General features: G+C 41.0%; 1 protein-coding gene across 4 annotated transcripts in view; it reads left to right on the plus strand.

Annotated features, from left to right (window-relative positions):
* The window catches only part of NASP (nuclear autoantigenic sperm protein), a 42,613-nt gene extending 30,621 nt beyond the window's left edge, over positions 1-11,992 (plus strand). For 2 of the 4 annotated variants that reach the window (XM_077752117.1, XM_077752116.1), the window contains exons 6-16: positions 716-825; positions 1,532-2,548; positions 8,217-8,296; positions 8,472-8,557; positions 8,673-8,746; positions 9,089-9,277; positions 9,390-9,556; positions 10,257-10,313; positions 10,399-10,476; positions 11,147-11,275; positions 11,806-11,992. In XM_077752117.1, the coding sequence (XP_077608243.1) occupies positions 716-825; positions 1,532-2,548; positions 8,217-8,296; positions 8,472-8,557; positions 8,673-8,746; positions 9,089-9,277; positions 9,390-9,556; positions 10,257-10,313; positions 10,399-10,476; positions 11,147-11,275; positions 11,806-11,883 (2,065 nt within the window). In that variant the 3' untranslated portion in view covers positions 11,884-11,992. The remainder of the gene's footprint in view (positions 1-715; positions 826-1,531; positions 2,549-8,216; positions 8,297-8,471; positions 8,558-8,672; positions 8,747-9,088; positions 9,278-9,389; positions 9,557-10,256; positions 10,314-10,398; positions 10,477-11,146; positions 11,276-11,805) is intronic. The other 2 variants (XM_077752118.1, XM_077752119.1) reach the window with 2 other exon arrangements.
* The last annotated feature ends 1,580 nt before the right edge of the window (positions 11,993-13,572 follow it).

Raw genomic sequence — 13,572 nt, forward strand, 5'->3', positions numbered from 1 at the left:
TCTCTAGTAAATAAAACTTACAAGTAGTTCTTGTGTCTTTTCCACTGAAGTTTATTAACCAGAATAAAATCTATTGAGGGTATACAAACTAACAAATAACTTGTGCCCTGTTTAATCTGGGAAGTTTTCTAATTTTGTAGATCATTCTCATGGTTTGTCATGAAAGTCTTGCCAGAATGTTTTTAAGCTATCTAGGGTGGATGCGAAGTTTGGGAAATACAGTGACCATTATGTAAAGGGAATATATATTGATCTTGTTCTTTTGACAAATTTTTTAGGTGGCTGGATGAAGGGTATGCTTTTCTTTCAGAATTTTTTTTTTTAAACATTTATTTCATTTTTGAGAGACAGAGTGAGAACAGAGTGTGAGGGGGAGAGGAGACACAGAATCAGAAGCAGGCTCCAGGCTCTGAGCAAATGTTCAGCACAGAGCCTGATGCGGGGCTCGAACCCATGAACCATGAGATCATGACCTGAACCAAAGTCAGACACTTAACCGACTGAGCCATCCAGGCACCCCTTTTCTTTCAGTATTTTTACAGTCTTAATTTATATTAGTTTTGATTGTTGCTTTTTGTCTATGAAAACTTAAATTTTATATTCTCTGTACTTGATTGCTCTTCTGTTGCTTTTATAATATAGGACTATAATTTTTGTCTTAGAAAAACTGTTCTATCCATCATACCTTTGGTACTTTATCCTTTTGGTCTTCTAGAATGGAGAATGGTGTATTGGGAAATGCCCTGGAAGGTGTGCATGTGGAAGAGGAGGAAGGAGAAAAAACAGAAGACGAATCTCTGGTAGAAAATAATGATAACATAGATGGTATGTGGAGTTGCATGTGACATTAAGAAGATGCGACGTAAATTTCTTGTGTATAAATGATGGGAATAGGGCTCTCCCTATCCTGGATGGTCTCTCCTAAGTTGGCCAGGGGGTGATACCTGGATCTTGTGGAGACTACAGTGGAGGTAGCCAATTACGGAAACTGACAGCAGGCTTTTGTAAGAAGAAAACTTAATTTCCCCAGTAAATGTGTTTGTTAAGTTAATATTTTAAATAGACAACAACCTGGAATATTTTTCTTATACAAAATTTTTAAAAGTCTGTGCAGCTCAGTTATTTTAATAGCCGTGCTTTTGAAGTCTTTTTACACTTTTTGTGGCTAAGAAAATTAAATGTTAAATTCTAAGTGGAGTTTGGCTACTAGAGTTTTACATATCAGTTGGAGGTTTATAACGTTTAGAGGAGAGCATAAAGCTTGGCATCTCTTACCTAACTGATAATCAGAATGCTCAAGTAAAAGAATATCTAATTTAAGGAGCTTGGGTTTCTTTTGCAATAAGTTGCTCTGCTATCTGGGACTTTTTCCCTTTGCTTTTCTCAAGGGGACAGATAAGTTTTAGGTCCTCTGCTAAAATTTGAGCCAGGCTGTTTGAGGGTTTAAAGGGAATGTATTTTTAGTGTCCATTTATGCCTTTATCACTAAACTCGAAGACATGTTTATGCTTCATGTTCCTTAACCATGTAGAGGAAGCAAGGGAAGAGTTGAGAGAACAGGTTTATGACGCCATGGGAGAAAAAGAAGAAGCAAAAAAACCAGAAGACCAGTCTCTGGTAAAGCCTGAAATTGATAAAGAGCAGGAGACTGAAATGGAGAAGGGTGGAAGAGAAGATATGGATATAAGTGAGCCTGCACAGGAACTACAGGAAAAAGTTGAATCCACTCCAGATCAGTTAGCTGAAACCACTGAGGAAGCAAAAGAAACAGCATCAGAAGGACTGAATGAGGCCAAGGTCACTTCTGAGAAGAAGCCAGAACAGGAAGCACCAGATGCTGAGGAAGGAAAATCAGTTTGTAGAATTGACATCCAAGAAGAGTGCAGAGAAAAAGGAGGGCAAGAAAAGCAGGGAGAAGTAACTGTGAGCATAGAGGAGAAGCCAAAAGAAGCTTTAGAAGAGCAACCTGATAGGACTCTTGAAAAGCAGGGTACTGCAGTGGAGGCAGAAGCAGAGCCTGTAGATTCAACAGTCAAGCCAGTGGATGTGGGTGGAGATGAGCCAAAGGAGCAGGTAGCTGCCTCTGAAACTGAGCCAGGAAAGGCTGTTCTTGAGCAGCTGGTAGGGCAAGAAGTGCCTCCTGCTGAAGAGTCACCAGAGGTGACAGTAGAGGCTGCAGAGGCCTCAGCTGCAAAAGCTGGGTCAGAAGTCTCTGAGAAGCCTGGGCAGGAGATGACAGTTCTCCCCAAGGATGGTGCAGTCAATGGACTGTCAGCTGCAGGAGGTCAGACTCCTATTGAACAACAGACTAATGCAGAAGGACTGACAGAAACAAAAGATGGCTCAGGACTAGAGGAGAAGGTCAGGGCAGAGTTGGTTCCTAGCCAGGAGGAGACTAAGCTGTCCACAGAAGAGTCTGAGGCAGCTGGAGATGGGGTTGATACCAAGGTAGCCCAGGGGGCTACTGAGAAATGCCCTGAAGACAAAGTTAAGATAGCTGCTAAAGAAGAAACACAAGAGAGAGAAGAACAGATGAAAGAGGGTGAAGGTAACCGGGATATGCAAGAGCTGCAGTGGGTGGAGTACATTCTGGATTTGACTCACTAATCATGGGTAAAAGTCAGCCTTCCATTCAGGATTTTCCGTCTGCCTTTGGATTAGGAAAGGGCTAAATGAAAATGGGGTAGTTTAAGAAGATTGTGATAAGTTCAGCAAGTTAAATCAAAAGAAAGTCCTTAGCTGGCTTATAAACTAATGCTTTTACTAACTGCAAAATAGGCCTTCTCTGTGATTTCTGAGACTTGGCTAGCTATCAGTAACTTGTACCGTACTAGCCAATAAAGGTGGATGGGGGGTTGGTGGGGTAGGTAGGGAAATAGTGGGCTAGGCTGGCAGAGAATGCTGAATGGATGTTCACTTGCATGCCTCTGGATTTTTAAATTTACTGTTCACATGGTTCCTCTTCTCTGCTTTAGGAAGCAGAATTAGAACAGTAGAATCCAGTGAATTGGTACACTTAAGCAGGCATGCCATTTAAATGAAGGCAGTTAACCGCAGTGAAAGAATTCTGGTGACTTTAGTCTTCAGGAAGTGTTTAGAGGCTTATTCACATTAGTTTTAAATTAGCACCTCCAAAAGGTAATGAGAAACTTAACTATTAGCTCTCTTGCTGCTTTCCCCCTCATTTCATGCTTGCTTTGGCTGCTAAACTGAACTTTTTGTTACTTAGAATGTTATAAAGTGTCTGGATGCTTTGTATAGTATTATTGGTCTAATTTTGATTCAATTCCATCAAGATGTATAAGCCTCTTATCAGTAATTCCATAACTGGCACGTCTGACTTGAGTTGTACTATCATTTGAGGATTCTACTGTCCGTAAGGTTCATCTAACGCTGGTATTAATAACCACAGATATACTCCAGTTAATAGTTAATACTTCGTATCATTGCCAGACTACTTCAAGAGTTTTCTTTACTTGTAGATTTTCAAAAACCCAGAGTCAGTATTTGCAGCTCATTCTGGTCTATATTCTACCTATGTGCAGGTCCCTGCACTCCAGCCAGCACAGGCATGGTAACCAGAAATAAATTGGCTAGATGGTAACACCATTGGGCTGCTTATTGAGTTTTAGGAGTTTTTTATGGAAAAAGCACAGAACTGAATTCCTTAAATTTTAAGGAACTACCATGTCTTGATTTTTAATTTTTTTTTTTTTTTTAATGTTTCACTTATTTCTGAGAGAGAGCGTGAACAGGGGAGGGTCAGAGAGAGAGGGAGACACAGAATCTGAAACAGACTCCAGGCTCTGAGCTAGCTGTCAGCACAGAGCCCGACATGGGGCTCGCACCCACAAACCGAGATCATGACCTGAGCTGAAGTCGGATGCTTAACTGACTGAGCCACCTAGGCGCCCCATGTCTTGATCTTTAATGATGGTGAACAGAGACCGTAAGAAGTTCTGCTGGCTCTTTTTGAATAATAAGCTACAGTAGAATTGTTCTATTTCTCCAGTTCAGAAACGGTTCTATGGGATCACAAGTGACATTGTTAGAGCTCTCACATTATTTCTGATTCCAAAATAATACTCTACTTTAGTAGATGGTATTACTCTACGTACAGCCATGAGGATATTGAGGCTCAGGGGTTACATTACTTGTTTAGGGTCAAACACTAAGTCATAGTAGTAGTAGAATCCAACTCTAGATCTGACATGAACGTATTACTCTTCCCAAGCCTACCTCACAGGGAGGAAGGCAATTTTATCTCCTCCTTTAATCCATTTCCTATCAGAAACTTGCTGGTCACTCTGTCCAAAATACTTATAAAAAAAACCCTAGGAATCATCAGTTGCATTTTTTTTAGTATGTGTCACAGGTACCACTCTACTTCTAAAGAAGGTAGGTTTCCATATATTACAAATGAAGAAATGGCAGGGACACCTGACCTGTTCAGTCAGTTAGGTGTCCCACTCTTGATTTTGGCTCAGGTCATGATCTCGCAGTTGGTGGGTTTGAGCCCTGAGCCAGACTCTAGGCTAACAGAATGGAGCCTGTTTGAGATACTCTGTCTCCTTCTCTATCCATCTGCCCCTCATGATCTCTCTCTCTCTCTCTCTCAAAAAATAAATAAAAACAAAAACAAATGAAGAAATGGCAGAAAGAGGTTAAGCAATTTGCCTTAGTCTCATAGCCAATAAAAAGTTTATTTATTTTGAGAGAGCGTGTGAGCAAGTGGCAGAGGAACACAGAGAGAATCCCAAGCAGGCCTCCACGCTGTCAGTCCAGAGCCCAATGCAGGGCTTGGACCCACAAACCATGAGATCATGACCTGAGCCCAAGTCAGATGTTTGACTGAGTCACCCAGGTGTCCCCTTGCAGAAATCTTATAAATGATTTTTGTTTTTCTCTGTCTTGTTAAGATTTTTTATTTTTTAAGAGTTTTAATGTTTATTTTGAGAGATAGTGTACAGAAGTGTGGGGGGAGGGAGAGAGAATCCCAAGCAGACTCCATATTGTCAGCACAGAGCCCAAAGTGGGACTCAGTCTCATGAACTGCGAGATTATAACCTGAGCTGAAATCAAGAGTCAACATTTAACTGACTAAGCCACCCAGGCACCCCTTAAGATTTTATTTAAAAAATAAATTTTACTTATTTTTGAGAGACCAAGAGAGCATGAGTGGGGGAGAAGCAGATAGAGAGGGAAACAGAATCTGAGGCAGACTCCAGGCTTCGAGCTGTCAGCCAGCACATAGCCCGACACGGGGCTTGAACTCATGAACTGTAAGATCATGACCTGAGCTGAAGTTGAACGCTTAACTGACTGAGCCACCCAGGCACCCCTTAAGATTTTAAGTAATCTCTACACCCAACACCCTACATGGGGCTCAAACTCACAACCCCAAAATCAAGAGTGTCACATGTACCAGCAACTGAGCCAGCCAGGTGCCCCAGAGGTTTTCTCTTAAAATCCTATTAACTATCACCTCTCTTAAAATTCCATTTATCCCTAATAAAGATAACTGATCTGTTCTTTTCTAATTATCCCACTAGATAGGATTGATAAGTGAACAGAGTTTAAATTGTGGCCATAGAGCTTGGCCATGCTCAGACTACTGGTCAGTCTGTAGTGTTTACCTGACTTAATCCTGTGGGAGTGCTAGAATAACCACAGAACCAGCAGATTGCCTTTACTTTGTCTTTAAGAGGAATTTTTCTTCTTTGCACTATTCTGTCCCCTTAACTTTTGAACAGGCAACAAATTAGAGAAATGGTATAAAACTGTGTTTTCCTTTCTCCAAAGGATGATAATAGGCATACTACAAAGAAGACTTCACTTTAAAAAAGATTGGAAAATATTTTAACAGATTGCTTTACTGAGGACACCAGGGCAATTCCCATTAATACCTGAGTATAGGTTACCAGGTTGGAAAGTATCATTTTCAAGTAATGGCTTTCTCATTAACCTAGCTGCTTCTCCACCATTCCATGAAGGAGGTACAGATTTCTCAAGGAAAACCAGTGTTTTCTGACAATATTGTAAGAGTTTTAGTTTAAAAAGTTGATGTAAAACTCAGTAAGACTTTATGCCAAGTTAGATGTCACCTAGCTTCCTGTTAGGAGTAGGGACAGATACCAGATAATTAAAAGTAGAGAATAGCCATACACATTTTACCAATTTTTCCTACAAATTGGGAAGGTAAAATGTTTCATAGATTTACTTCACCCATTTTGCATATTCTCCTAGAGAATGGGCTTCATTGTCAGAGTTAGTAAAACCACCCATCTAGTTTTAATAGCATACTAAGTATACAAACATCTTGGAAGTTTGGGCATGGAAAGATAATGGAGTGTGATGGTGGGTATTTATTTCAGAAGCACTAAATTACATGGTAAACGGGGAAAATAACTCATTTGATAAGAGTTTACTATGGAAGTTAATTATTTTTTAAACAGTGAGCACTTTATTGTGTATATATTGTACTGATTGATATTATCTCTAAACATCGTTGGAGCAGTAGTTGGACAGCGTTTACTTCAAGAGATTTATGTTATGAGGACAACTAACAAAATTTTTTTTTTTTTAATGTTTATTTTTGAGAGACAGAGGTGGAGTGTGAGCAGGGGAGGGACAGAAAGAGAGGGAGACACAGAATCCAAGGCAGGCTCCAGCCTCTGAGCTGTCAGCACAGAGCACGATATGGGGCTTGAACTCACAAGCTGTGAGGTCATGACCTGAGCCAAAGTCGGATGCTTAACCGACTGAGCCACCCAGGTGCCCCAACTATGGAGGCTAATTAGCTTGTAACTTGTAACTGGTTCTTAGAGGGCTTCTTTTTATCTTACTTTATTTATTTTACTTTTTTTTAAAGTAATCTCTATACCCAGTGTGGGGCTAGAACTTAAAATTTTGAGATCAAGAGTTCCATACTCCACTGACTGAGCCTGCCAGGTGCCCTTCTTAATGGACTTGTTTAGGTTGTCCTACTAATTTATAATGTTTAGGAATTTCCTGTGCCTGTTCCTATCTTGAAGCAGAATTGCTAGACAGATAAAAGTCCTTTAGCCTGACTACCTGGCTCTAAGGCCTAATTGCCATATTCATGTTCTCATAATAGCTAGTTAGGAGATAGTATTTAAGTTCTTTGGCTTGTGTTAAAAATGCTTAATGAAAGATGGCAGAGGTAGGCACATTATACCCAGTTCATGAATTGTTTGCACCCCCATAAGCCCCCCCTTTTTAAATTTTTTAATGTTTTATTTATTTCTGAGAGAGACAGACAGCATGAGCAGGGGAGGGTCAGAGAGGGAGGGAGACACAGAATCTGAAACAGGCTCCAGGCCCTGAGCTATCAGCACAGAGCCCAATGCGGGGCTCGAACCCACGAACCGTGAGATCATGACCTGAGCCAAAGTTGGACGCTTAACCGACTGAGCCACCCAGGCACGCCCCCCCCCCATAAGCCCATTTTTAATCACTTGATATTCTGAGCTTTATGTGGTGCGTAGAGCTATTTATTAGCAGCTTGTCCTTCTAGGCATTTGACTTGTGAGTATATGCCAATATGGTAAAATACAGTGTCAATATAGCTGCAAATTTTAACATTATACTGGAGTAAAATAATTGGTTGTGGTATTGCTCAATTCTATATGTGCTAGAGCTGGCTGGAGTCTGTGGCGTGCTCATTGGTGAAAGTTGGTAAGGACTATGCTTTTCTCTCCACAGCTCTGTTGTGGGAAAGCTAGTCTCTTGAGCATTCTTGCTCTCTGGATGGATTGGGGTAATTTATCTCTTCATACTTTCTCAGCTTGCTAGTATTCTCTGACGAGTGGCCTAAAGATCCCAGGAACACTGGCTGAAGTCTCCAGTTGCCTCTGGCTGAGTAGATGGGAGCTTCTGGTAAACAAAGGGCTACAGTAGCTAAAATGTCTTGATCTCAATGATCCAGAATGACTTTCAGAAGAGAAACATTCAGCCTTCTGATCACTGAAGGTGTAAACCACAGACACTGTAAGAGTATACAGTCTAAGTCTCGATTACACATGAATTAGACTAATCACTGGCTTTATATTTCTGCCCAGTTCAGATATTAACTGACTTAGCATCTGGCCTGTTCTACCTCAGAATATAGGTTATTCAACAGACATTTATTGGAATTTCTGACTAGTTAGAAGATCTCCTTAGTATTCTCAATACTGAGTAATTTTTGCTTGCAGAAACTGAAGGCTCAGAAGAGGAGGATAAAGAGAATGACAAGGCTGAAGAAACACCAAATGAATCAATTCTTGAAAACAAGGTAAATTATTATTTGTTCAGTATCAATTTCTGCTTTCTTTTTGTAGGACTGTAGCTTACTAGGGTATGCCTGATTATTATCATAGCTTTTTCTTGGTTATACATTTAGATTTGTAATCTAAAGATGCCTGTCTTGTACTTCTGCCTAATACCAATGATTTGGATATACTTTTTAGTCTCTTCAAGAAAGTGAAGAGGAGGAGATTGGGAATCTAGAGCTTGCCTGGGATATGCTGGATTTAGCAAAGATTATTTTTAAAAGGTAAAACTTTTGGTGTGTATAGGCTCAAGTTGGGAGTTCAGAGGTTGAAAATAGAATACCAGTAAGGTTTGGACAAATGATGTTAAGGTTTCTGATCATCTTTTCTTTCTTTTAGGCAAGAAACAAAAGAAGCTCAGCTTTATGCTGCACAGGCACATCTTAAACTTGGAGAAGTTAGTGTTGAATCTGGTAATACATTTTTTATTTTGCTCCCTCCTTTAATGTGCCCCCCCCCATTCTTCTTCTAATTCTTTAGCTTGATTAGTCATAAGTTGTGGGCATCTGGCTTTAAAGGATAATTTAGGTTCCTATAGCTCCTAGAACTGTGAACAATCTCCTCTAACTAAAGTCTTTAAGTAGTTTTTGTCTTTTTTTTTTTTCCCCTGATATTTTTTATAGTCAAGGATCCTGGAGATGCTACAAAGAAATTGAAATGTAAAACAGGAGAGCATTCCTGTAGAATAGTCTAAAATTCAGAAATATTATATTAAAACCTGTCTATTTGCTTAGTATTCTTTTTCTCTTTATTAGAGAATTATGTCCAAGCTGTGGAGGAGTTCCAGGCCTGCCTAAACCTTCAAGAACAGTATCTGGAAGCCCATGACCGTCTCCTTGCAGAGACGCACTACCAGCTGGGCTTGGCCTATGGGTACAACTCTCAGTATGATGAGGCAGTGGCACAGTTTAGCAAATCTATTGAAGTCATTGAGAAGAGAATGGGTGAGTGAGCTACTTAATGCTAAGCTTGGTGGATCCAGTAATGGGCAAGATCTTTAAAAACTGGGTCCTTTTGTGGTAACTATTACTGATCACTTTAGCCTGTTCTTTGTAGCTGTACTAAGTGAGCAGATGAAGGAGGCTGATGGATCTTCTACTGAATATGAGAAAGAAATTGAGGAGCTGAAGGAACTGCTACCTGAAATTAGAGAGAAGATAGAAGATGCAAAAGAGTCCCAGCGTAGTGGGAATGTAGCTGAATTGGCTCTGAAAGCAACTCTGGTTGGTTTGGTTTCTTTTTAAAGTTTTGGTAATTGTATAATATTGTTGGAAGGCATCATGGTATTAGTGTTCCATTTGTCTAGGAACCATGACATGATTTCTAGGGAGCTGGTTGTTTGAAGGAATGTGAGAATTTATCTAATTATTCCTATCAAATAGTATAACGCTTAAGAATAGACGCTCTAGAGCCAAACTGGTTTGAGTTCTGCATCTGCAGCTTACTATGTGTGACCACAGGCATGTTATTTAACATTTCTTTGCCTTAGTTGGCTCATCTTTAAAATGGGGATAATAGTACCTATATGTTAAAATACTTAATGACAGTATGAATGATGGTTGCTTTTAATAAATGTAAGCTATTACTTCCATCTCTGAGAACTCCTGTTTAGATTAGCAAGGTATTGATGGTTTTTAGCCCCACATTTACTGGCTCTCCTTTTGGCTGCTGGAATGTCAGGGAGCTTCCTACCCTGCTGGTGATTACATGATACAGAGGGGTTAATTTAACATCTATGCTGCATAAGCTCCCAGTTTTAGGGTGGCAGGTATCGGTAGAGGCAGGTGAACGATACTGCTTCTATAAGGAAGCCCACTAGTATTTGAGGTCTTAATTGGTTGGATGGTCAGTAACGTTGTAAGATTGTGGGTGACCTGGTGGGTTCTATCCCGGGCCCCACTGGGTCTGTCACCTCCCAAACAGGTGGAGAGCTCTACTTCAGGTTTCACTCCTAGTGGAGGAGGCACTTCCGTCTCCATGGTGAGTATGCGGGTGATTTTTGTCACTATTAGGCCTGTTTGTCTCATATGTAGCTGTACATTGCTAACAAAGTCCTTTTTGCCAGGTTGCCAGTAGAAAGCCAACAGATGGTGCTTCCTCATCTAATTGTGTGACTGATATTTCCCACCTTGTCAGAAAGAAGGTAAATCTACATGTCATTTTTGTGTTTCCAGTCTGCTTATTTTTCCTTCAAATGATAACATAGGAAATGCATACCCTAATATTTGGTGCAATAAGACATTCATTTTGCAGAGTTGGTGAGCATTTGAGTGAAAGTAGTTTTCACTTGAATATGTCTTCTAACAAAAATTTCCAGGCCTCTTTTGGCCCAGGACAATCAAATCAGAAAAGTTGCTGAGGAGACTTGGTCACGTGGCTCATCTTGGGAAGTTGGGAGGTTTTCTTTGGCAGTAGTCATTCAGCAGCAGACCTGCTGATACTTAAACTCCTAAGTCTGCCTTCTGCCTATAGTTAAAATAGTTTTTTTTCTCTTGTGGGAGATTGATACCTTTGTTTCTGACTCCCAAACTTGTGGTTTGGGTATTGTTTAGATCTACTCCTCACACTACCCCACCTTTTCACTAGAGAGGCTGAATTGGTATGTTGGGGCAGACCAGTTTATTGAATGGAACTCAGGTTGGCACCTGCCTCCGTGGCCATGGGAGAGGACCCTTAGAGCCATGGGATCCTGGTGCAAAACCCTGGGGTGGCAGTGGTGGGAGAGGAGAGGAGTGAAGGGACTATTAAAAAGTTCTGCAGTTCTTTTAAAAATATTCAGCACATTTGTGAAGCCTTCACAATTATATCTTCAGAGGAAACCAGAGGAAGAGAGTCCCCGAAAAGATGATGCAAAGAAAGCCAAACAAGAGCTGGAGGTGAATGGAGGCGGTGGGGATGCAGTCTCCAGTGGAAATGAAGTTTCAGAAAGCATGGAGGAGGAGGTGGGCAGTTAAGAGGGCTTGGACTCTTGCCTTATTTCCTCTTGTTCTCGGGGCCAGGGGAAATTAGACCTCCTAAAGTGCATGTTCCTCACCTTGAGCCTGTTTGTTTTTATAAGGGTTGCATTCAATTAATCCACTGTGCAGGAAACAGTTTGGTTATGGAATGTAGGATGTCCCATTGATAGATGGAAACTATATACCTACACAGGTCCCACTCTAATGAATGTATGAGAAGGTATTTAATTGGCAATGAATGTGTGAGAAGGTATTTAATTGGCAAGACCATTGGGTTACTTCTGCTTCCTCCTTTCTAGGTAACCTATTAAACATTGTCTCGGTCAGCCCTATTCTAGAAAATTTAGGAAATGGCCTTCTATTTTGTCATCATTGCCCTGTTATTCGTGTAGGGAGCAAAGCAAGGTTTTAAGAGACCTGTTCACTTTCTCTAAGGCCTCTACTCAATTATATAAGACAGAACATCTTAAACTAGGTAGGGTCATTTATGCCCAGGCTCCCTGTTTATCTTCCAGGCGAATCAGGCTGAAAGCCGGGCAGCAGTGGAGGGGACAGTGGAGGCCGGAGCTACAGTTGAAAGCACTGCATGTTAAAAGAGGGCACAGAGCCTTCCTCCTGAGGGAAAGTGTTTTTGTATATAATGTATTTTTTCACTTTGGGGGGATTCTTTTTGTATAACTTCAATAAAGATTGTAAGCAAAGGTTGAGGCTTTGATGATTTTTTTCTTAAACATTGGCTGAATCTGTGCCTTGGAGCACTCCAGGTTTTATATAGTGGCCAAAGGGACCCTCCCCCCCACCCCCCCAACCACCCTTCNNTACTGATTTCTGTTAGTTCTCATCCAAATTTGTCTGTCTAATGTGGAGGTGATCAAATCAAGCATGGCTTATAGGCCCTTTGTCTTCCAATGGTGCTATACTTTTTCCATTTAAATACTAAATTCAGCTGTGTTGCAAACCTTCAGTGGTGCTGTCCCTTCATGGGGGCTACAAAAACAACTTGGTGAAGATCTTGCTCTTTGGTGCTGATACTTCTGTTGATGGACTTTATGAGCGGAAACGGCCTCTGAGCCAGGCCTTGGATGATACTTTTATCCACTTAGTCTCCAACTGGTGGCAAATAATCCTGTCTGGAAAAAGGACTCTGAAGAAAACTTGTGAGGGGAGTGATGGGGGGTAAAGTGGTCCTTGAGGAAAACTGTGCTAATTACAGAGAATTAAGCTTTCTGGTTCGAAAGGGGCTGAGGGACAGACCCTTTGGATGTGCTTGGGAGAATCTGTGGAGAGGCTGGTTGATGGGAGTTTTGTTTTCTGTACAGAAAGGCTGAAATATATCTTATCAACTTGAATCTGAATTGTTACCCATCTGCAGTTTTGACTTCTCAAATAAAGATGCTAAAAAAAGCTCTTGGTCTGGACTTGTGTTTAAAGATCTTGAGGGGGATCCCTGGCTGCCTAGAGCATTTCTGTCTGGGAAGTGGGATTGAAAGGCAGAAACTGCCCAATTCTGGCTGCCCAGCCCAAGGGTGCTCATGCTCAGGACTGGGGACTGGTGCTAAAGCCATCCCATTGGGACCTCACTGATGCCCAGGATGTCAGGTAAATGGGAGAGCCTCCTTATGTGAGCTGCATCTGACCTGACTGACTGACCCTTAGTTTACTTGTTATGTACCAGGCACTCTTTGGATCTGAATTCCAAACAGTGCCTGCCCTACATTACCTAAAGGGGTTTATTTAATTCTGACCATCCTTAGGGCTACTTTGCCACACTAGACAGACTGTAGGTCAGAGCCTGCCATTTTAATATCCAATGTCAGAGGCAGTTTTTCAGTTTGCATTTTGTTCCCTAAATAGAAAATGGAGTTTTTCTGGGCTGATTATGGTAACTCATGGCTGCAGATTTTCCTAAAGTTGCCTTCGTATTGCATGTACCAAGTCCTAAGAGTTTTAGGCCTTTGACCTTTTGTGTGACAGGGCCCGGGGCTAGGCCTAATACCAAATTCAGCCAGATTTCACAAGTGACCTTCTAAATGTATAAGATAGGGAGGGGTGTTCCTAGTTTATGGGGACTTTTAGAGCTTGGGCGGCTTTCTAGAGGATAGCCTGAGGTAGCTTGAATTTGAATTAGTGTGGCAATAAGACAGGCTTTAGCAAAAAAATAAGTGGGGATAAGTTTATCAAATTCCTTTAATGAATTAAAGACTACCCTTGCTCATCTTTGAAAGGATTTAGATGCCAGGCAATATTGCAAATAACCTTTTTACAAAAGGAAAACGAGTATT

Source organism: Crocuta crocuta, unplaced genomic scaffold (genome assembly GCF_008692635.1).
Source record: "Crocuta crocuta isolate KB4526 unplaced genomic scaffold, BGI_CrCroc_1.0 scaffold367, whole genome shotgun sequence".
Lineage (NCBI taxonomy): Eukaryota > Metazoa > Chordata > Mammalia > Carnivora > Hyaenidae > Crocuta > Crocuta crocuta.